The sequence below is a fragment of the Anopheles coluzzii genome, chromosome 2, assembly GCF_943734685.1.
Source record: "Anopheles coluzzii chromosome 2, AcolN3, whole genome shotgun sequence".
Taxonomy (NCBI): Eukaryota; Metazoa; Arthropoda; class Insecta; order Diptera; family Culicidae; genus Anopheles; species Anopheles coluzzii.
Window position 1 is genome coordinate 14,266,477 of NC_064670.1, and position 23,032 is coordinate 14,289,508.

At 44.9% G+C, this 23,032-nt stretch overlaps 2 protein-coding genes and 1 long non-coding RNA gene across 5 annotated transcripts; 2 read left to right on the forward strand and 1 right to left on the reverse strand.

Annotated features, from left to right (window-relative positions):
* Positions 1-371: 371 nt before the first annotated feature.
* Positions 372-21,523, forward strand: LOC120949241 (ATP-binding cassette sub-family G member 5). Its single transcript, XM_040366419.2, has 8 exons — positions 372-494; positions 637-936; positions 1,017-1,315; positions 1,395-1,538; positions 19,927-20,094; positions 20,159-20,370; positions 20,443-20,773; positions 20,842-21,523. The coding sequence occupies exons 1-8, from the start codon at positions 441-443 to the stop codon at positions 21,140-21,142; spliced, it is 1,809 nt and encodes a 602-aa protein (XP_040222353.1). The 5' UTR covers positions 372-440; the 3' UTR covers positions 21,143-21,523.
* Positions 6,437-12,478, reverse strand: LOC120952766 (uncharacterized). 3 transcript variants are annotated; one of them, XR_005751320.2, is made up of 5 exons: positions 11,942-12,478; positions 8,384-8,535; positions 8,071-8,243; positions 6,623-6,685; positions 6,437-6,533 (listed from the first exon to the last, which is right to left on the reverse strand). It is a non-coding gene; the product is annotated as an uncharacterized LOC120952766 (long non-coding RNA). The 3 variants fall into 3 exon arrangements; XR_005751317.2 differs by having other exon boundaries at positions 8,071-8,267; XR_005751318.2 differs by having other exon boundaries at positions 8,071-8,267; positions 11,924-12,478.
* Positions 12,490-19,816, forward strand: LOC120949240 (uncharacterized). The gene is made up of 2 exons (XM_040366418.2): positions 12,490-14,213; positions 17,658-19,816. Exons 1-2 carry the CDS (start codon positions 13,905-13,907, stop codon positions 19,722-19,724), a joined length of 2,376 nt encoding a protein of 791 aa, XP_040222352.2. The 5' UTR covers positions 12,490-13,904; the 3' UTR covers positions 19,725-19,816.
* Positions 21,524-23,032: the final 1,509 nt, after the last annotated feature.

The window sequence follows — 23,032 nt, forward strand, 5'->3', positions numbered from 1 at the left end:
AAAAAATCCAATTGCCAGCATAAGAAAAGTACCGAAGCATTTAAAATCTCTTTTAAGGCCCCATTTCGACGTCAGATTCCATAGGCATTACCAATACCAGCAAACCATCGGACGCATCCGGCTACGAGTGTTGAAGAATCCGGTCAACGATTCATCAACACTTCCCCCTCCCTAACCGGAAAAGCGTACGAAACGGGCCGACACATCGTGGATCGGGGAACCGACCCGACAGTCTCGCTTGTAACGTTGTCGGTGGAGGTTGCCGCTGTTTTGTCCCGATCGGTGGCCGTTCTGCTGTTCTGCCACGGTAACCATCTGTCAAGGGTTGCGCCACGCACCACTCACCACGCGCGCTCAGTGGGTGAGCGATCGAGCTCATTTCATTTGCTTCAGGTTCGTCGCTTGTGCTGTGTCGAACATCAACACTAGGTCAGATCGTCATGATCGGGAGCGACTACGTGCTTGAGGCACACAACATCTACCACACGACCGAGGTACGTACACCCAGCCACCACCACCTGAGTGTCCTACGCTGCTGTGTACGCTGCGAACGTGCTCCCGCAGCGAACAGCCACTCTCAAGGTGCACCGTTCTGTGCCTGTGCGCTCGTTGATGTCGTTTGTTTTGATTTGGCAGGTTGATACGGGCGGGTGCTTCAATGGCGGCGGCCAGTCAGCGCTCGTGCTGAAGGGAGTGCATCTGACCGTGCACAGCGGTGAGGTGATGGCCATCCTCGGCTCGAAGGGCAGTGGAAAGCGTGCCCTGCTCGATGTTATCGCCCGCCGGTCGGATGGATCGTCCCGCGGCCAGGTACTGCTGAATGGGGCACCGCTGACGAAGTCACTGTTCCAGCAGCGGTGCGGATATGTCACGCATGCCTGTGACTTTATTCCCGGGCTGACGGTTTCCCAAACGCTTCACTACACACCAACGATCGTAAGTGAAAACTGAGTTGAAAACTCATATTTAGATTGCTTAATTAAACTCTTTTCTCGTTCCCTATTTTTGTTTACCAGTTGGGAGGTTATCTGAAAAGCTCCAAAGTACGCCAGGTGCTGGCCGATCTTGCCCTGTCGCAGGTGTCCCACAAGAAGGTGGAAAATCTCAACATCAGTGAGAAGCGCCGGCTCGCGATCGGTATTCAGCTGGTGCGCGATCCGGTGATGCTGCTGCTGGACGAACCGACGCAAGGGCTTGATCCGCTTAGCGCTTACCTGCTGATTAGCATACTGTCTAACTCGGCCAAGAAAACGGGCTGTGGTATATTGCTTTCGCTCGAGAAGCCACGGTCGGATGTGTTCCCCTTTTTAGATAGGTAAGTTGGATGGCATGGAACGCTGCTTAACTGTGAAAAGTTCGTGGCTAATTGGCTGTATGTTTTGTTTTTGTTTTAGGGCATTATTCTTGTGTCTGGGAGGTGCTGTTTACTCTGGCGGTACTCGCGCCATGCTGGAGTACTTCCACGGTATTGGTTTCCCGTGTCCCCAGCTGGAAAATCCTCTCATGTACTATCTATGCCTGTCCACGGTGGATCGAAGGTAAGTGCCACTGCTTTCTTTCATGACGAATACTTGCTGTTTTATGAATTTCTACATAATATTAATATTTACATACTCTGTCAATGAAACTGTCATTTTGTGCATTTTAGATTTATTTGTAAAAAACACACACACATCTGTCACTACAAACAAGAATTTACGCCAAACAATTTAACAACACATTATACCTTTCGATAATGTTCATTCAATATCGCAAATCAAATTTGCAATCGAAAAACGAACTCCTGTAAAGAAATAAGCTTTTAGAGTTTAAGTAGTGGTGATCATTAAGTGTGGTCATGATCGTTCATGATTGTTTCTTTAATGTTTTTAAGTGTTGCTTAGCATATTGTGTGCATATTACTATCATATATGAAGGAACAGGGAATACTAATTTCAAATCTTTTTTTTTTTTTTCAAAACTGAAATCGAAATTACCAATTCCTTTTATACATTGAATTGGATAGAGTAGCTTACACCATCTGACGTGTGAGCAAGTGATAGACAGCGGTGTCTATTCAAAACGACTATTGTTATAAACAAATGGACAGTTGTTTATTATGCTGGTAAACCCTGTAAATATATAGTAGCCAAATATATTTTAGTTATGTTGTGAATTTTCAAACCATCTAATAGTTAGCAAATATAACTACAAAATATTTATTCAATGTTAACCTGCGTTGTTAACATCATCAGTATTTTCATTTCCATCAATGAAATATATTGTTGAAATCCTAAACATATACAACATAAAACTGTAATATTCCCGATGTGATGACTAAAACACAACATAAACGAGGAAACCACAAGAAATTCTGTCATAAAGGTAAACGAGAAAAATTAAAGGTTTTAATTAAAATTAATTAAAGGAATTTCTGTCATAAAGGTCCTTTTTTAAAGGTCCTAGGAGACGTGATAGTGATAGTAAAGTCATAAAGGTCCTAGGAGACGTGACTTTCATCCATATATGATAACGATAAAATATGAAAACAAAATGAGCTTGGCCCCAAGGAACACTTGTACTCTTGCAACTCTTGCTCTTGTTTTTAGACTTAATGTGTAAAAATTTATTTAATTAAATTTGTGGCAAACGCGAATAATTTATGAAAAATAATTGTTTTGTTTTTATTATATTGTCTAATTAGAATTAAAGCATCATGCATTCGTTCGAGGCTATCTAAACAATGTTGTGTTTTTAGAGGACATTTATAGAGGAATTATTTTTGTTTTTATTCTATTCTTCTAACATGATCTCTACCCGTTTCCAGTTGGAAAAATGAAGTTCCTATATGGTTCCTATAGTTTATTTGTTTATTTGTTTATTTGTAAATGTTAAGTGATTGGCCATCATTGGCCTTATCACTGATCTTATAAACTAAACTTATAATAACATAAAGCATCACGGTACAATGTAACATCAGCACAAAATAAATAACACAGAGTATCACAGCAAGAAAAACAGGTTAACTTAGGGAATTCCAGTCAAAAGAGTCATAATGTGCATTAAATCTAATAGCCATCGCAGTCAAAGGTTCATTATCGCTATATGCACGTCTAGTTTGGTCAACTCTTAGTAGCCTAAAGTTTCTTAAAATACGAGCAGGTACGTGGAAATTAACTCTAGCTAAAAGGTCCGGTGAATCTATCTCTCCTAGGATGATTTTTTTCATAAACAAGATTTGCGCCGTTTCGCGACGAGTAGCGAGAGACTCGAGTCCAAAAATTAAACACCGGGCATGATAACTAGGTCTCGCTGCTACGTTACGCCAGGGTGTGAACCGTAAGACCAAACGGGTGAATGAAGTGCTAAAAATGTATGTATTCGAACTATAAATTTCATTTAAATACTTCGATTTCAACAATATTATACGCTCAATTATTTCAAATTAAAGAAAACCTAGTAAATTGAGTAAATTATGTATAGTTAGTAAATGTACAAACGCAGTACAACTTTTTTTATATATCATCTTGCTACTTTTGTTGTGGAGCCACTAGCAGAAACTATTACCATTGTTACGTTTAGATTGCTGAGTGTCTATTTCCTCGTCATATTTGTGTGCTCTTGTAGTTATTGTGTTTTGTTTTCCATTTTATTGTCATACTTTTCTGTTTATTCAAAACAAACAACACAAGTGCCGTTTGAAACTTCCTTATGTTTTCGAACAAATCAAAATATACAACCTTTAAAATCATACTCTACGCTGTAAAATATTTGTGCAATTATGCTTTATTATTTTTGCTAATGGTAGCAACATAATGACCAATATCATAAACACTATCGCACGAAACGTGAAAATATTAAAATAATTCAACGTCATTCTGCTACTCCCTTCCGTTACGCTAATCACGACCGTAAAACGTCCGCCCATAATTCACCACTTCCGTGCCCTGCCAGCGTGCTGGTTTGTACAAATGGCACGATTTTGTATTGCACCGTGCACAGAGCGCAAAACAAATGCCACTGCACAGTAACTACCCACCATGTGCGACACAGTATTAAATCTGCAGCAAGTCATGTTGGGTGAAACGGTAGGGGTTGGGGCTGACTTCCTCCTTGTACTGTGGAGCCAAACCAAGCCCAATGAAAGTGTTTGCGGTTTGGTGTTTATTTGCCTCGCGAACGCGGTTTCTAACGCGCCAGCGAACGATTCACCGGAAATGTGGCTGCGTACTTTGCGCCTCGCTTCGATAGTGTGATTCACGCTACGCACACACATCACGCTGGCTCACTTGCTCACTCTCACGCGGCTCTCTTCTCACTTCAAGCTCGCAGCTCATCTGCCACGGAAACCCACGGGTGAGATGTTGCGTCTTGCAAACGGAACCAATAAAAAGCTTCCCCCGTTTTGTGCCGTAGAGCAATTTCAGCACGCCACCACCATAGGGGTAGTTTTCGTGAGGGTGAAAGAGCGTTCGTACGTTGGTGGTGGTGGTTTCGTGGTACGCGCACGAACCGTACGCTACTCCGCGTAACAAACAAAGAAAAAAAGACACCGAGCTGTAACCACCCCCTCCCCTTTGGGGGGTGGTTGGTGCGTGCGTCTTGTTTGCGGCGGTTGGCGAGTTGAACGTTCTAGGTTCGCTTTGCGTGCGGTTTCACCAGCCTCTTACCGCGGTACCGCGCACATAGGTACACACACACACGCACACGTAGCCATACACTTGTCACGCGGGAACAGGGGGTGTGGGAAAGGGGCCTGCTTCGTTTGTCCTGCGGAAGGTGCGAAGATGCAACACAAAAGGAAGGAGAAAGGAAAAAGCGCAAAGAAAAAGCACACACACACACACACACACACACACACTTAAAAAGGGGGCAAGCAAACGGTCGGTCCGTGTACTGTCGTGGGCCCCTTTAGGAAGGAAAAGGGAAGTGAACCAAAGCAGGCAGAAGCACAACAAGAAGAAGCAGAAGAAGCAGAAGAAGAAGAAGAAGAAGAAGAAGAAGAGAAAGAAGATCCAGTCACGCAAAATGGTAAAATGCGCCATAGTATTAGGTTGATCACGAAAGGTGCTCTGCAGGGTTGTTGTTTTTTGTTGTTGTTGTTGTTCTGTGTTCGAGGTAAGAACCGTCGTTTTGACCTATGCAAGAACGGATGGGAAAGAAGATTGTATGAAGATCAACATACACGCACACACGCACGCACACGTGTATTTTATGTGGCTTGGAGTTGAAAGAAGCTAAAAGTTGAAAGCGTTTTCCTGTTCAGTTTCGTTTAGTTCCTTCTTTGTTTTGAACAAATGATGTTTTTAGTAACACGTGTTAAGCAAACATAATTTAACCATTTTTAGTATTTTGTATTTTTCTTCTTCGTTTCATTTTTTTAAACTTTTATCTTTCTTTTTTAACAAATAAACACTGTTAAGGCTTAATTACAACATTTATCTCTTATTACTTACTTTTAGCAATGAAACATGTTATGTACTATTTATTATAGAACATTCATAGTTTACAATTTATGTAAAAAATATATTTAAAAAAAAAAAACAAAAAAAAGGAAAACCAACATCAGGAAGCAAACGTACGAAATCGTGTCCGCTCTGTTGCCCGTTTCACGAGCTCAAAACCCTGGGCACCGCGGGCACCGCTATGCTTTTTATGCTCTCGTCAAACCCCCCACCCAACCCTTAGCTGTGATGCTGGAAGGTACAAAGAATGAAACTAAACGAAAAAACAACAAAACTTCACATTAACAACTGTGCGGAGGTGCAAGGCACAAGGGGGCACAGGTAGCCAGCAACCCCGTGTGCGTGTGTGTGTGTTTGTGTGTGAGGGCACATGTGAGCAAAGGGTCGCTGGGAAAGGAAGACAGGCAAAACCACACCACACAGTGACATCCGGACGCAGCACAGAGTGTCCCACAGCAACACACCAGGAACCGGGGCAGGGAACCATGGTTTTGGTAGGAGGGAAGGTGTGACGTTGTTGGCGGCTGCACACCAGCAGAACCGGGTGTGTAATGGAAAAACGTGACCAACGACGCGCGGCACACACGGAAAGGAGAATTTGAACACGCAACACGACGCTGGAAGGGCAGGGTGAGCCACGGGGGTGAAGGGTTGTCGGAGAGAGGGGATGGCCAGGAGAAACGTGAGTGAATATAGAATGTTGAACCGTGGATGTTGATTTCGCAGAACGAAACGGGCACCGGACAGTGTGTCGCTGTGTGTGTGTACGTGCCGTGAGCAAACCCTACGGACAAAGAGCGGGTAATTTTTATCATGGTGTGCGTAAAAACCTAGAGTCAAGCCGATGGAAGATTTCCTAGGCTTAAAAAAAGGGGAGAGAATCGGTACCACGGTTCTCTCCCGCTCTCATATAAAATACACGGAGCGCTCTCTCGGTTTCCGAGGCTTCTTTTCTTTCAATGTGTGAGTGAAATGTCGAGGCTCTGCAATGGTGTGTGTGTCAACTCTGCCTTTATTCGAAGCTGTCAAATGAGATGTTTACATTTTCATACCGGCAAAATTTCACAAACGCGTAGGAGTGATTTTAAACTGTGAAAAGTAAAAGAGTAAAAAAGTTATTAAAAAACATTACAAGGTAACTTTAGTTAAATGTTTATGGTAGAATAATGCCAACTAACCTTTAAATACTGTCTTTCGTAGTTATTTTGGTGCTATATATCAGTGGGTCAGTTTGTTATACCCTGCGAAGGAATAAAAAGAAACAGTGAGTATAAGTTTCATGAATTGTGGTATTAAATGTGAGTGAATATTAAAACATTATAATAAACTGTTGTTATTCATTAGATGTCGACACCAGCAAAGCACGCGCGGCTAAATCCTGAAGGCGAAGAAATGGTACATTCGCATCTGCGTGAACCGTTACTAACCGGTGATGCACCTGTGGTGCATGGTTCACCTGTTGTGCCTTCGACTTCAACACGATGCTCGCGTCCTATCGGCACGGTTTTACGGGCTAATATACCGTCGGAGCCGTGTATTGCGGCGTCTGCATATGGTGCACAAATGCCGTCATCGATTGCAACAATGCCAAGTTCGACTGGCTCATTATACACCATGACGCCACCAACTTCAGTTGCAGTCACGTCTTCGATTGTGTCTTCAACAAGAATGGCCACAGCAACTTTGCTTCCATCGGGGACATTCATTAGAACGGTTGCACCATCCACGCCTGCGCAGACAACATATGTTGTAGCTTCATCGACTGCGACTACATCAACGGTAGCATCATCTCATTACATCCATTCAGCATGGCGTGCACCCCCACCGACGACACCCGCACCCATTTTTTCGATGCAGCCGACCTCAATCAAGTTCCCTTCTGGGACCATAATACGGATGGTTCAACCTGGAGTAAATCCGCAAACCAATCCAACTGTGCCTGTGCCTTCAATTGGAATGCCTTCCACAGCAAGACTTCCATGTGGAAGAACGGTTCAGATCGGCCAACTAGCATTGAATGTGCCGGGTGCATCAGTTATGCATTCGTCTGGTACGGCTACGATTTCGACCGCGCAACCATCGACCAATCCAACCAATCGACCAGCATTGGTGTCTGTGCCTTCGCTGGGAACGTCAACTGCTCCTATGCTTCCTTATGGAACCACAATCCGTACCATTGTACCATCTGCAACCGTTACATCTCCGTCGACTACAGTAACAGCAACAGCCCAGTCAGGCACTTCTTACTCGGACGATACATCAGCTTCGACTTCTACAGTGTATGCAACTTCGTTGCAAATGGCTGCATCATCACTTCATTCACCGGTGTCAGCGCTTCGACCTTCCGTTAAACCACTGCCAGGAACGACTAAGGCAACGCCAATCGCATCTTATTCATCTGGTAGAAGTACAGCACCTTCCATTCACATTACTTCAATAGAATTGCTTCCTTCCTTGACCATGACACCACCAGAGTCACCACAAATAAAATCAATCGGGTCAGATTCGGCCACATCGCAGCTTGCCGTATCCCGTTGTACGCAGCCATCAACATCCGGTATACTCATAAAAGATTCATCGGTTGTGCCTACAAAATCAAAAAGTGGAACAATTACAGAAAACTTACCTACTGCTGCCATAGTGTCGTCGGAAACATCTCAAAATCTGGACTCGAGCATCAGCAGCCTGGAGTCTATGGTAGATATGTTACCAGATTTCGATAGCAATAATGATACGATCCCAAAAAACCAGGAACACATTGCAAACAAGCACACTTGTTGTGCTTTGTGTCAGCGACAACTGCGGAAGAAAAATAGCAGAGAACTGCAAATATTTGTAATGGTTGGCGAAATTTACAATATTTTGAAGGACAAAAAAAAAGGTAGTCAAAGCACAAATGCTACTAGCATAGAGAAAATTAAGACCGTTGACGAACTTACTGTTTTTGAAGACAATTTGAAGAACGAGGATTTTTTAAATAACATAGCCCAACGCTTGGATGCAGAAATTGATTCTGAAGATGCAAATAGCAGAATGCATCAAGCACTTGATTTACTGTTTGATAAACAGTTCCTTGCTACTTGTAGCTGGTCTGGAAGGGGGAAAACAGAAAACAAACATAAATTCAGTGGCCATACAAACATGTTGCGTTTGTTCCAAGTGATTGCAACTAATCACTTTGGTACAAAGGTAGATTACGCTTATGTAGAAACATATATTCATGGGAAATTAATTAGAGCACCAGCAAGAAAGCATATCAATAGTGATAAAAAAACTGATACCAAACGAAGATTTTATACTCACTAGTCAAAGAGATTTAAAATCGAATAGATGTAAATAGTAAATTAAGTTAATCTTTAGATGTAAGGTATTAAAGCAATTTTGGTGTTTAACAACTTTATGTTAAAATACTATAATCATCTGTGGTATAGGTAATATGAAGTTAGGAACAGTTTTTATTAATTATTATTAGTTATTTAATGAGAACTTTATAAAAAAAATATAAATATTTATGAATAAAGCATGCAACTATAAAAAAGCATTTACTATACGAACATGCACTTTTATTTAATGGTTACTTGTTCTTCTGTACAGCTTTTAAGTAAATCAAATTAACATTTTACTATATTTTGTTAGTTGTTGTTAATGTAAAATAATTAAAATGTTACTTTTTATTGTTTATATTTATTATAATAAAGTATGAAGCATAGGTACAAATACTAAATTGCTATCACTAGTTTTAATTGCAACCATTTTGCATTTTATATCCGAAACATAAAAAACCATTTCCTCTGTAGAAAGATCGCTTATTTTCGCTTCATATATATCTTTCATCCACTTGGAAGAGTAATATGAGGTAGTTTCACTTATGCAACCAAAAGCCTTACCGCTAATGGTAATATCTGATCCTTCCATTTTGGCACTGCAATATTTAACAATATAGAAATCATGAGTTAGAAACCAATTTGATTGTTCACTTGGATAAAGAGTAATAATTGAGTTAATGTGTACAACTGCCCCATAACGTTTGGATTCAATATAGGGAAATGGGGAATTTTTACTGCTTGACGGACGTGTTGGAATCTGTTCCGATATCCTGTTTGCAGCCTGTACTAAAACATTATGGCCATTTCTTAGGGATCTACCCACATCGTGTAACTTGGCTTCATATCGATACGATGAAAAATTTACAAGTGCTCCAAATTTCTTTACATCTTCGTACACATGCAATAAATTGTGCACATTGCTGGTTATACGATGTTCCCCGTAAAGAGTACCATACTGTTCAACAAACTGTACAAGCAAAACATGTGCAGCTGGCCAATGCTCTCTGTAACATTCCGAAGAGAATAGTCTAATCGCACAATAGTATAACATAAAATGTTCATACTGTTCTTTAGACAACACTTCCTTCAACACTATGAAACTAGCATAGTTCAAAAACATATTGAATTCACTGGCTTTCCAAAAACCAGTATCTTCAATACTACGCAATTTGCGGTGAAATTCTAAAGGGATTTCCACGTTGTCGAGAATATTATTAATTCTGTTTAATGTTTCTTGACTCCATTTGGGACCTCCACCAAACTTGCCGGATTTCCAGCCGTTAATAACCGTGCGTGTAACTCCGAAGTCAATCAGGTGCAATAGGTCAGCAATAATTACATTAACGATGATATCGAAGTGAAGAAGATCTATAAGTGGCGTTGTTTCCCTGTGATGTTCACCGTATTTAGAATCCTTGAAATCTTGATGCGTTCTCGCTGGTGCGTCGATCCCGGGAAAACACATCACTCTTGCAGTTTTGTCAAATTTTCCTTCAACAGTACATTTCTGGCATCCTTTTTTGTGGTTGAAGTAGACCACGCCTGGAAGTAAAAGACGAAAAGAAAAAGAAAATTAATATGTTGCAATGAGTACATGCCAACAATAGGACCGTGCTGTAACACTTTTTTTAAATTTAATAAAAAATATGTTACAATTCAAACGTGTTTTAACAACCTACCTTTTATAAAAGCTCGTGCAGGTGAGTCAGCGATGAAAGCCCAAACGCGTACTTCGATCAGCTTATTGGCGATTTGTATGCCATTCTCCATCAATCCGTTGAGCTCTTTTACAAGCGGTCGTAAGTACTCCTCCACACTTGCAGGTTTTGACTCACCCAAAAAATTTCCAACCATTAATACTGGAACTTCAGGTAGCTCTTTAATACTCATTAGTATCGGCCAAAACTGCTTGCGAGAACTTTTGTGTAATGGGAGTCCGTCGATGGAGAAGTTTAACGAAAACTTGCTCACCCGTGGTTGAACATTACCAAATTGTTTCTCCAGAGCTGCTTTTATTCCTGGATACCAAAATTCTCCTCCTGCTATTTGTTGTATTTCTTTTCCACACTGCTTCGTTTTAAGCAGTGTTCGCGCGTCTTTGGGCAGCTTATAGCTGGTTATATCGCGTAATATTTCTAACATTGCGTTAATACCCTTATGCGTCTGATAGGTTTTCAAAGCCCAATTTCTGACTCGCTCGGCCACTTCACTGCTACTTGGTTGTGTTTGCTGTGCACTATCAGACGCTGACTGTACTTCGTTTTCCTCGTCGTCGTCGATATTTTCATTCACTTGCATATCGTCACACTCGTCGATATTTATCCAATCATTGATTTGTTCTTCTTCAACGATTTGTTCTTCGACCAGGTATTCGATATATTCTAAATGATCACTTGATGACCCAATGATTGAAGCATCATGCATGTCTCCATCCGATACCACATTTATGTTATGAAGGCCAGATGTACTACATTCGCCCAACGATTCTGCCTCTTCTTGCTTCCTAATATTTTCGATGATTTTATACATCGAGCCTGTTTCACGCTTCCTTTTTGCTGCCATTGTAACAATACACACAATTCTCGTTAATGCACCACAAATAATTTGTTTCACACTAATCACAGTTTAACTTCACAACTTTAAGGAATATGACTGTTTTAGTCCGCACGTAGTGACTGCCCGAATGTATTTGACTAACGAACATTATTTGTTTTCTTTTATAAGCGCGGTAAGCGGTAAACAAAACGATATTACGATACATCTTAACAGGTATTTATTTTATATCTGAACAATAGGTAAAATTAAGTTAACATGCATCTTTTCACAGGGTAAGGATGATTTTAGAATAGGTAGATTATTTTCAAAACAGAGCTAGCAAACACAATTTAAAACAGGTACCAAAGGGTACAAGAAATTTCGCAATTTAAATAAACACAACACGAACGAAATTTATACAACATATGCACGACAATACCACCGGGGTACAAGCACGCAATTTAAACAAAAACGCCACACACACGAAATTATACCACGACCACCAGAGGCAAGCAAATATAGTTATTTTCTAAACTATACCATAATATAAACTAATGAAATCTTACAGGTATACATTTATATTTCAAAGCAAATACAATAAAATAAACAAACACTTACGATATTCATATTTCTTACCTACGTAAGTTCACAAAACAGATTGCATCACAGGAGACTCGTAAAACGCTGCTGCACACGAACAAAAGCACACACTTAATTTATTTCACAAACCTCCCGAACTAGGATTGCTGAAGCACACACTGTTACCATTTCCTAAAGCATTAGAACTAGGAAAACTTAACTTTTCAACACTAAAATAAACTTAATTAAAAATTACAAGCGCAGACGCAACCGGCTGAAATGAAACAACTTCGCCAAGTGTCAACTTGTTGGTGTCGTTGAAAAATTATTGCGGTAGCCAGAGTGAGAAAGCTCAGAGTGCTTTGATTATAACTTGTAAAAGCAAGACGGGAAAACGAGCATGCCGCTGCGAGCGGATCAAACTGAGCGAGCTGGCCGAAAATGAACGCACACATGTCCACATGTGTAACTGTGTTAGTGCCAAAACTGTGTCGAAACCAAAACGCGCTCTCGCCTCCGTGTATTTCACACCGATTCTCCGCTTAACTCTAGGTTTTTACACACACCATGATAAAATATCCCGCTCTTTGTCCGTAGGGAAGGGTATAACTTTTAGCAGCAGCAGCAAAGGTTGCGTAGAATCGAGAATCCCGCCGTGAGCCTATACCGTGCGCGAGAGAGTGAATGAGCGAGCAGGCGAGCGAGCGAGCGAGCGAGCGAAAGAGACCGCGCCGGTGGGAGAGAGTGAGAGCGGGCGCGCTGTCAAGAACCCGAGCCACAACCTCGAGGCTCACGCTCGATGCGCTGACTTCGCATTCTTTCAATCGTTCACCGGAATCCTGCGAGAGAGGAACGCACACTCCGGCACGGAACAGTAGCAGCAGCAGCAGCCGCACATTCGCCGTGTTCGGGAACCTGTGCGTCACACACAGAGTTGGCGGTGTGTGAATGTGAAACGGAGATAGAGAGCGAGCGCACGGCTACGGCATCGAACCGAGAAGCGCTTGTGTGTGAGCGAGCGAGTGCGGAAATTGAATCGCGTTGTGTGTGCGTGTGTGTTTTTTTAACTTCCGCGGTGCGATTTGAGTTGGAATTAACCGGTAACCGGACACCGGCCATTCGATTTGTGCGTGTTTTTTTTTGCTTTCCCAAAATCTAACTACACCTAACCAGCTCCGCTTTCAGTACGGGGTGGTAAACCACCTTCCAGTGATGGTGTGAGTGTGTGCGTTTGCAGAACGTTCTACAAGCACGCACGCACCCTGTGACAGCACTGGCAAACGTCAAAACGACGGAGGGCTTCACCGAAACAAAAGCGGGCAGCGAACGGCGGAGCCAAACACAAATACAAACGTTCGAAAACAACCACCGGCTCTCGTTCGATTCGTGACAGAAGCGCGTGTGTGTGAGTGTGTGCGTTTCGTGACAACATTAAAACGTTTATCCCTTCGGCTGGTGTGTGTTGTGCCACGACAGAGAGAGAGCACACAGAACCATCATTGTGTATGCTTTTGTAGCGGCAGTAGACGACAGACACCACAACGCAGTGGTGCTGGAAGAAGGGGGGGTGCACACGGGTGCGCACGAAATCATGGCGTCATCTCACGCACACAACACGGCACGACGCAGCCTACTGCTACTCCGTGCCACCACGGTCGCCGTCGCTCGGTAGAGTCGTGCACGTACGCCCCAAGCTCAAGCTCTGCTCTCTCCCCTGCGAACGGGGCCCGTTATATTTTGACAACAACCGTCGTGCAGCACGGACACGGAACAACCGCGCCACCATCCCCCCGCCCCGTTGCTTTTTGCCAAGGTTAAAAGCTCTTGCCCGCTCAACGTGAAACAGTAACGGAACAAAGAGAAGAAGCAAAAACAGGATTAAAGGGGACCCCCCCCCCCCCCGTCTGTGTGTGTGAGTTTGCACCGTGAACGTGATCAGAACATTGTCGCAAAACTCGTCGCCGCCTAAAAGAGAGGTAGCAGAGAAAAAAAAAAGAAAACGGAAAGGAGCAAAACCGACATGAACGACGCCGCCGTTGTCGGTACGCTCAGTGCCGGCAGCATCCTTGCCGCCGCCACCGCCGCCGGCGACTCACCGGAAGAATCGCCGCTCAGCCCGGCGACGGGCGGTAGCGGAAGCGAGAGCAGCAGCTCCCCGAGCGCCCCGTCCTCCATCTCCTCCTCGACCAGCGGCTCGTCGGCGTCCACCTGTGAGGCAGCGTCACCACCGGCCGTCACCACCGGCCAGCCACCATCGGTAGCGCAGGTGCTCTACATGCCAGTGGGGCTGGCCAACATAAAGGAGGAGCTGCCGGAACCGGAAATACAGGTAGGAAGGGCGAGGGTGTGTGCCCACGCGGCACAGCACGCACAGTTCGTGACAGACAAAATGGCGACCATTTGGTGGGCAGCTTTCACGCACATTACCTGCCTGTCCGGCCGAATGTGGGCAAAATCGTAACAGGCAGGCAGGCAGGCAGGTGTGATGGCAGTACAGAAGGGACCCGGCCAATGCTCCACTTTAGTTTGCAAAATCTGACTCGACAAAATTTTGGTTTTGCCCACACTTACACCCTCCTCGCATCCCCCCTCCCCGGGGAGGTTGTGTGACTCCTTCATTAGTGCTGGCAAAACGGTCGCCGAGAGAGAGCGAGAGAGAGAGTGAGTGTGAGCGTTTTATTATTGCGCTGCTGCGTTTTTGTCACAGCGTTTGTCACGTCAAAGATGGTGTGCTTTTTTGTGCGTTCTGTTGTATTGCCTCTACTCACGCGCATTACAGACACAGTCACACACACACTCGTGCACATCGTCCGGTAGAGTGGTTCTCTGTGTTCCCAGTGCCGCCGCGCTTCACTGCACGCAACTCCCACCTTTCGGTGCTGCACACTCAGCGGACAGGCGGAGGCAGAAACCCACTTGGCTCAATGAAAGCATTGGAAATTATGTTAAATATTTAGCTCCAGCTTTTTAAAAACGGCGTGCAAGCTTTGGTAAATTTTCAATTTTATTTTGATTTTTGTTTTTACATTTTTCACAACACATTTTGCACGCCAAACAAACGGCCTAATGAAATACGCATTTTTCGCTACAACTCGTTAGACTACCGCTCCGTTTTGTGGCTGCCAAAACACACGTGCGCTAGAACGAGAGGGAAATAGCAATTGAATCGTGTGCGTGTGAGAGAGAGAGAGAGTTAACGAGTGAATGAGACGGAGCGTAATAGAATCGTGCTCACGCGTTTTTGTTGTTGTTGTTGTTGTTCGAAGTATCTAGAGAGATTAGATTTGCGTGTTCCTGCATCGCACAGTGTGTACCAAAATGTATAACTAATGTCTTTAAAACACCAATATTTTTTTCCTGATGGTTCTCCTACGGCAACTCGTATGTCTTGAAGTTTTGGATGGAATAATTACATTAAAATTCGGAGTTACTTTGAATTTATAGGTTAGCTAAAAGTCAACAAAGTGTTTCAAAATACAGTAAATTCATTCTAAGATGTCTTCAATACATTAAATATTGAGCTCTTCAAGGCGAATGTTTTCTTAGGGCGAATTAATCCAATTTTGCTAGATTATATAACAAAGAGTGAAATACACGGTGAAATTAACTATTTGACAGATGTTTTCGCCTAGTAAAGCAAATCTTCGGGCCGGTCTGGGGGTACAGTCGTCAACTCGAACGACTTAACAACATTCCCGTCATGGATTCAAGCCCCGAATAGACAGTGCCCCATTACGTAGGACTGACTGTCCTGCTACGGTAACAAAAAGTCACTGAAAGCCAAGCCCACTTCACTAATGGGTACACAGACAGGCCTTGACCGGCAGCGGTTGTTGTGCCAAAAGAAGAAGAAGAAAGCTTATCTTCACAATTAACTGTTACGCTATGTAAGCAAGTAACGTATACAAAAGTGCAGCTAAACACATCCAAGAACTTGAAAAGCAAGCTTTGCGGTAATTTTTGGGCAATAGTCCATCAACTCTACCATTTTGTTAATGTTCCGGTTCAAAAGACACTCCTGTAGAGTGATTATCGAAAGCGGCAGTTGTTTATCTTTCTACATATACAGTAGGTGACCGCTAACCTCAGAGTTTAAAATTGTGAGAAAAATGTACATTTGCAATGAATTTCCCTTCGTAAGATTCCGGATGTTTCATATTTTGACCTTTATGCTTTTTCTAACTGAGAATCACTCCAGTTAACGAATTTCCACTTTAAAAAAGCTCCAGTAAAACACATCCAGTTAGCGGTCACCTACTGTATGCGTGGACCAGTTTTTTCCCGGTACAAAATATAGACTAGATGTTGTCTGTGGTTTTTTTGGCATGTTGATCATGTTGCTTAACGTTAACGTTAAAGTTAGCGTAAAGGTAGCGTTCATGTTTTTCATGCTCGACAGTTAACATCTCCCAGCCAGGTTTCATGACCAACTGATTTAAAACAAAACTGATTTCTTGTGCAATTATCGTGCACAGCACTGTAAGCCCGTTTCACGCTGCTCTCATTTCGCCTACTGCGAGAGTACTACTGCTGCGCTGTTTCTCTCTCTCTCTCTTGGAGCGTTTAGGTGCAAGGCAAGGGGGTTGATTGTGTGTACTACTCCCTCGAACCATCCCCCTCAATTAACGCAAAACGCCGGGTTTGTTGTTGTGCGCGGCGCGGTTTGTTTTGTTGATCTTCCTCTTCTTTCTCTTTTTCTTCTTCTTCTTCCTCTTCTTCTTCCTTCTCTTCTTCTTCTTCTACTTCTTCGTCAGCGCTTCAGCGTGCTGGCTGGCCTGCTCTTGTGCGCATTCCTCATCCCTTAGCATTCGGTGATTCTTGCTGCGGTTCGCAGACCTTCCAGCGGACCACACAAAACTCTCCGATCACTGTACAACATCTTCCTCCCGCGTGTGAGGGATGGTCGTGAAGGTATGGTGCCTTCTTGGAGTTCTTCCCCGTGTCTTCCCTGTGCACGCGAACCGTTCCCTCGTACTGCACTCAACCACATTAGCTCATTGTTTCGCTCGAGTATCGAGGGAGATGGGGTGGTTTTTCTTTCACTTCCAGAACATTTTTTTCCCCCATTTCTGCCAGCTCCCTTTTTCTACTCCATCACGAGTCCGTTGGATAGTGGTTCGATCGTGCCAACTCTGCGCCTTCTCCCCCTTTCGCATGATGTTGACTTCTTGCGCGTTCTCCATTCCGTGTTGTTCGTTCTTTGCGTTCGTGTTGGCTTGTTTTCTTTCTTTCTTTCTTTTTTTGCATCTCCCCGTTCCGATTGCCTTCAAGCGGGCAAGAAGAAGCAGCGCGCGTTCCCAAAGGCATCTTGGATCACAGAGCGCACCGAAAAAAAGCTCCCTTGCAGTCAGTGCCTCACGTTGTTCTGTTTTCCTTTTCACTTGCTCCTGCTCGCACACACACGCTCTGCTGCCCACCTGCTCGCTCTCTCTCTCTCTCTCTCTCTCACGGTTCTGTTTTTCATCTCGTGCGTATTTTCTCTTCACTTCAAAATGGCTCCTACTGAAGAGGTGGTTTTATAACCCGAGGGCAGCCGTTTAAAAAAAGACCTCACAGACACGAGGCCACTTGTTGATTTTTGACGCCCGTTTAACGTTGGGCTAAATTTTTCCCTTATTTTTCCACGATCCAAATTGTCTGTCGAATCTGGAAGAAATTCCATTCCCACTCCGGTTGCCATTTCTGTCTCCATGGGTCCACGGGTACCATGCCCACGGGGTTCGCTGGATTACGCTTCGAACAACCGTACTAACGATCTCCCAATTCCCCGTAGGCCGACTCCGAACTGTCCCTGGAGGAAGGTCACGCGCTGGTGCAGGTCCTGGAAGACACGCCGAACGATGAGGCGCCACCGCCGGAGCCGGAGGTCGAGATACGGGCCGGCAAGGCGGACAAATCCTTCCGCAAGCTCACGTCCGACGGCTACCCGGCCAAGGGTGCCGTCGTCCGGCTGCAGATGGGCAAGGTGACGTACCAGCTGACGGACCAGATGCTCAAATCCGGTGCGCTCGCCGCCATGCACAATCCGCTGCTGCTGACGAAGGATCAGCTCGAGCGAATGATCAGCGACAAAGACCCGGAGCTGGAGTACCGGAAGCACCACAACAACAACAGCACCTGGCAGCGCTACATGCCGATGTACTACAAGGGCATCAAGCAGAACTACGTGCGCTGCCTGGAGTGCGGCTGGCTCGTGCTGCACAAGGCGAGCACTGGCACGGGCAGCCTGCTGCGGCACCGCTGCAAGATCAAGCTGCCCTCCGGCGTGGAGGTGAAGCTGGAGCCGAAAGTGTCGAGCAGCTGGAACAGCTCGCAGGGCGGCAAAGCGCCGGCGGCGCCCAAATCCGCCGCAGCCATTGGCGCCGCGAAGGTGGTGCAGCCCGCGGCGCCACCGTCCAGCACGGCCGTCACGACGACCCCGCCGCAGATGGTGAAGTACGGTGGCGTGCTGCCCCAGAACGTGAAGGACGAGCTGGTGCGGCAGCAGGCCTGCGTCCTGTACAAAGACATCGTCAGTGCGGATCTGTTCGATCAGCCGAGCTTCCGCACGCTCGCCCAGATGCTGGTCAACATCGGTGCGTTCTACGGGCAGCAGCCGGACGGGCTGCTCGCGTCCCGGGACGCCCTGCTCGAAACCGTACTGCCCGCCATGTACCACGAGGCGAAGGGCCAGCTCAACAAGGTGCTGTCCGACTGCGATCTCACGTTCAGCTTCAGCCTGTTCCGGCACGAGCACGAGCGGCGCACGTACGTCGCGATCAACGCGTACACGGTCGCGTCCGACTACTACTTCCGGCCGCTGCACGTGAAAACGCTGGACGTGACCGGGCAGGAGGCGGCCTACGTCGAGCATCTGCAGCGCATCATCGAGGACAGCCTCGCCCGGTCGTTCTCCGATCCGCTCAAGCTGGTGTACGGGGGCCCGCCGGACGCGGACGACTGCCCGGAGCCGGAAAGGACGCTGCGCAACCAGCGCGAACAGTACGAGCTGATACCGTGCGCGGTGACGATGCTGTGGGGCATTATGAGGCGCGTGCTGGACATGTTCCAGTACGACAGTGGCCGCTACCTGGAGCGGTTCATGCTCGGCAGCGAGGACGAGGACGAGACGGTACCGGCGGAGCTGGCGGTGCTGCAGCGCTTTCTCGAGCCGTTCCGCGAGCCGATCCGGGGGCTCGCCTCCGACACGGGCGTCACCATCAGCGAGGTGGTGCTGTGGCGCAAAAAGCTCGAGCTTAGCTTCCGCCCCGAGCCGGACGACGAGGAGGACGTGCGGCTGCTGAAGGAAACGCTGCTCGACCAGCTGAGGGCACACTTCCCGCTGCACGACTACCACCGGATAGCGGTGTTTCTCGATCCCAAGTTCAAAGGGTTGCGCTTCCTGTCGGACGAGGAGCGGAACGAAACGCTTGCCAAGGTGAAGCAACACCTGCACGCCGATCTCGACGGGGTGGAGCGGGTGAAGCGGGGCCAGTACGGGACGCACGGGGTGCGCAAGCGGCGCAGCTCGCTGGCGCCGTCGGAGCTGCCGTTCTACGAGTTTATGGACGCCTCGCTGAAGCTCGAGTGCGAGGACGTGGTGGACGACGAGATTCAGCAGTACGTGGACGTGAAGCTGGAGAGTGCGGTCGACATCATGTCGTACTGGCGGAACGAGACGGCCTTCCCGCTGCTGAAGCGCCTGTGCCGGCGCATACTAAACATTCCTGCGGCCTGTGATGAGATGCGGCAGCTGTTCGGTCAGACCGGCCAGCGGGACCTGCAGAAGCGGCGGCTCGCGCTTAGCAATAGCGAGCTCGATATGGTGATGTATCTGCATCAGAACGTGAGCAGTCCGTAGTAAGATTGTGCTTTTTTGTGAGAGCAGGAAGGAGAGAAAGGGGAGTCATTGCAGGATATAAGAATAAAGTTTATATTTATTAATTTTTAAAACTCTGGTTCTTCTTGCGATAAAAACGGAACCCTGCAGCGTCCGAAACAGTAGAAGCAAGACTTTGAGCGTTTGATAACATCCAGTTGCATTTGTTTGACTTACACTTTAGATCGCGCGATCGCTTCCTGGAGTCAAGCCAGCAGATTGAAGCGCTGGTGGAACGATTCGCCCGTGAAACGCCCATCCCGGAAGCACCGATTAACCCGATCGGTAGTGGCAAAATACCGCTGGCGTACGGAAAACCGGGCGAGCTGAAAGTATGGGGCATCCTTTATCTGTGAGTATCACTTTATAGTAAATCAGACCATTATGAAACTAACTTTACTTACCTCTTTCGATAGACGACTTCTGGCGGCCACGTTCTCCTGCGGATATGCTGGTATGAAGGCACTGTTCCTGCGTCTTCTCGCGCTGCCAGCTACGATGGGGCTGCTGTGGCTGTTCTACGGCCAAACTGGCGACGATGCGCACGGATTCTTCAGCAAGGGTGGTCTCATCCTAAGCGTACTGGCACTCAGCTACGGTGTCGGCATATGGGCAACAATCTCACTGTGTACGGATGAGTTGTAAACGAGAAGATTTTGCAAGTTTGCTAAAGCATTAACCCTCATTTCATTCCCTTTAGTTCCACCGTGGAGAAAACGCTTCTGCCAGGAGTATGCGGAGGGCCTTTACACTGGCGCAACGATGCTGATCGCGTACAACACCGTTTCGATACCGTTCTCCTTCATCTCGTCGGCCGTCGCTGCCTGTGTGCTGTACCCGCTCGTCCTGGATCCGTCCAATCCCGACGGTATGACGTTCACGTATCTGCTGGTAGCGCTCTGGACCAGCTTCATGCTGGCCGAGCAGCTGTGCGTGATGTTTTTGCTGGTGATGAAGTCACAGCTGAACGCGGCGATCGCTACCTCGTACATACTGATCGTGTGTCTCACGCTCGCCAGTGGCACTATCAGGTAAGGTGGAACATTCAATACAACTTTCTACCTCTGTTTTGCTAATGTTTTATTTCCCCTTTTCACAGATCCACCAAAGGATTGCCCGGATGGTTGCAGGAAAACGCTAAAGGTGTGCACACCAAGTACGCCAGTTCGCTGCTGCACACGGCCACGTTTTTGGGCCGCAAAATGAACTGCACACCCGCCAACGGGATCGTATGTCCGCAGCCGGCCGATTTTCTGATGGAGCGGCTTGGCCGCCCGAATCCCCAGGAAACGACCGATATTGCCGCCAGCATTGCTTTTGCCCTGGGGTTGTGTGCGTTCAACATGATACTGTACCTACTACCGATGCCTCGCTTTGTGCGACGGAAGTTCCGCGAGTAGAGAGAGAGAGAGAGAGAGAAAGGGAGATAGTAAGAGAGAAATACCATTACAGATTATCTTAAAGTCTAAGGATAATCTATAATTGTATTTTATTTAAATTAAGTTTAATTAGGGTAATCTGCCAATTGTGGCACATTTAAGGGCTAACGTATTTTCATATGTTTGCGATGGATAAAATCACAATATGCATGTTATGCGTGCCTAGTATACATCATTATTGTTAAAAAATGTACGCGTATTTTATTTTAGGCAGAAAAACTATGAATAATATCAAGAAATACAGATTTTTAAACCTATACAAAAATTCAATTGTTGCATACTTACAACAACTCGAAATTCTATTGCACACTTTAAACCCAAATATTGTACACTTCCTAAAACATTGAAACCGACGAAAGCGACCCCTAAACTGGATGTTTATCGTTCGAATAGTGTTAAGAATAATACTCACTATTTGAAGTCCTTTTTGCGATATCTCTCATAGTTTCTGAAATATTTAAGTTAAAAGGTTTGCATTTTTAATAAATTAAATTTCAAAAATTTGTGGAAGAAATCATATTTAATGAAAAAATTTCGATATTTTCGGGAAAATATAGTTTTTCATACATTAGATTGATTTCATAAGAAAATCCTTTTTGCGCTATCTCTTCTAGTTTCCGAGAAATTTAAGATTAAAGAGAATTATGTTAGCAAATTTCACAAATTTGGGGAAGATAATATATTTAATGAAAAATTCTGATATTTTCGGGAAAATACGGTTTTTCTTACATTCCACTGACCTCATTTTAAATTCCTTTTTGCGCTATCTCTTCTAGTTTCCGAGATATTTAAGTGTAAAGTTTTATTTTGAAATTTGTCATTATGTTGGGGGGAAAATCATTTTTGAAAAACTCATGTTAAAGTCCTTTTTGCGAATATGATTTTTTTTTGTCCTCTTACCGTTTCCTTCGTCCTTTTACCGTTTCCGAGATATTTTTTTTTGCGACAATCACAGATTCTTTGCGACAATCGCAAAATGTTTTTTCTCCAAAAATTGCAATCTTGTTTTTGGAGAATTGGAAAATCGGGTTTGTAACAATAGCAGATTTGTAATTTTTGCTTCATCTTCTCGAAATTCTTGATAGCAAAATTGTTGGTCGCATACTTCTTGGTTGTAAAATTGTTGGTGGCAAAATCCTGGGTTAGGTCGCCAAATTCATAGTGGTAAAATTCATGGTGATTTAGTGGTTGGGCGCAAAAACCACGAACAAGGATTTTGCTCCAACAATCATTCTCATCAAATTTCATTGGTTTTAGTTTCACGCTTCACGGCGCGTCGCTGTTTGGCGGTATGTCTAGGCGCACGGTGAGATTGCATTGTACAATTGTATGCAATGTTGTGTACGAGACACCCCCGGTACTTGAGTTCAATCTTGTGAACAAATCGTAACGAAAGCAAATCACAATGGTAATTTTTTTTTTCAAATCAATCCATTTTTTTCTGATAAACATACCACCAGGGATTTGAAACTCAAAACAAATGAGACGATTTTACAAGCTTACCATTTTCAACGAAATGTAAACCAAAAGATTTTGTTTTATTTACATGGCTCAACGTTTTTTTTCCAAATGGTTAAGGGACTTTTGTCGTTTTCAATTTGTTCGATAAAATAGTTCCACCATACTTATACGTCCAACGGTCCACTTATACACGATACGATACGTCCAATACTTTAAAGTGATCATTAAAGTATTAATATGAAACAAAACTATCTTGACTAAATTTTTAAAAAGTTTCAAAAGAGATAGTTTATGCCTAATAAAACTCACAAAGTCTCATGTTCATCGGTCTATTCTACATTTTGTTCCATTATCGTGACACTAAACCAATCTGACTAATTTACTTCACTA

Excerpts from the sequence above, each read along its gene's own strand:
- LOC120949241 (XM_040366419.2), top strand. The coding sequence starts at position 441 with ATGATCGGGAGCGACTACGTGCTTGAGGCACACAACATCTACCACACG. Across the intron at positions 937-1,016 it reads TTCACTACACACCAACGATC|TTGGGAGGTTATCTGAAAAG; the intron begins GTAAGTGAAAAC and ends TTTGTTTACCAG. Across the intron at positions 1,316-1,394 it reads GTGTTCCCCTTTTTAGATAG|GGCATTATTCTTGTGTCTGG; the intron begins GTAAGTTGGATG and ends TTTTTGTTTTAG.
- LOC120949240 (XM_040366418.2), top strand. The coding sequence starts at position 13,905 with ATGAACGACGCCGCCGTTGTCGGTACGCTCAGTGCCGGCAGCATCCTT. Across the intron at positions 14,214-17,657 it reads TGCCGGAACCGGAAATACAG|GCCGACTCCGAACTGTCCCT; the intron begins GTAGGAAGGGCG and ends AATTCCCCGTAG.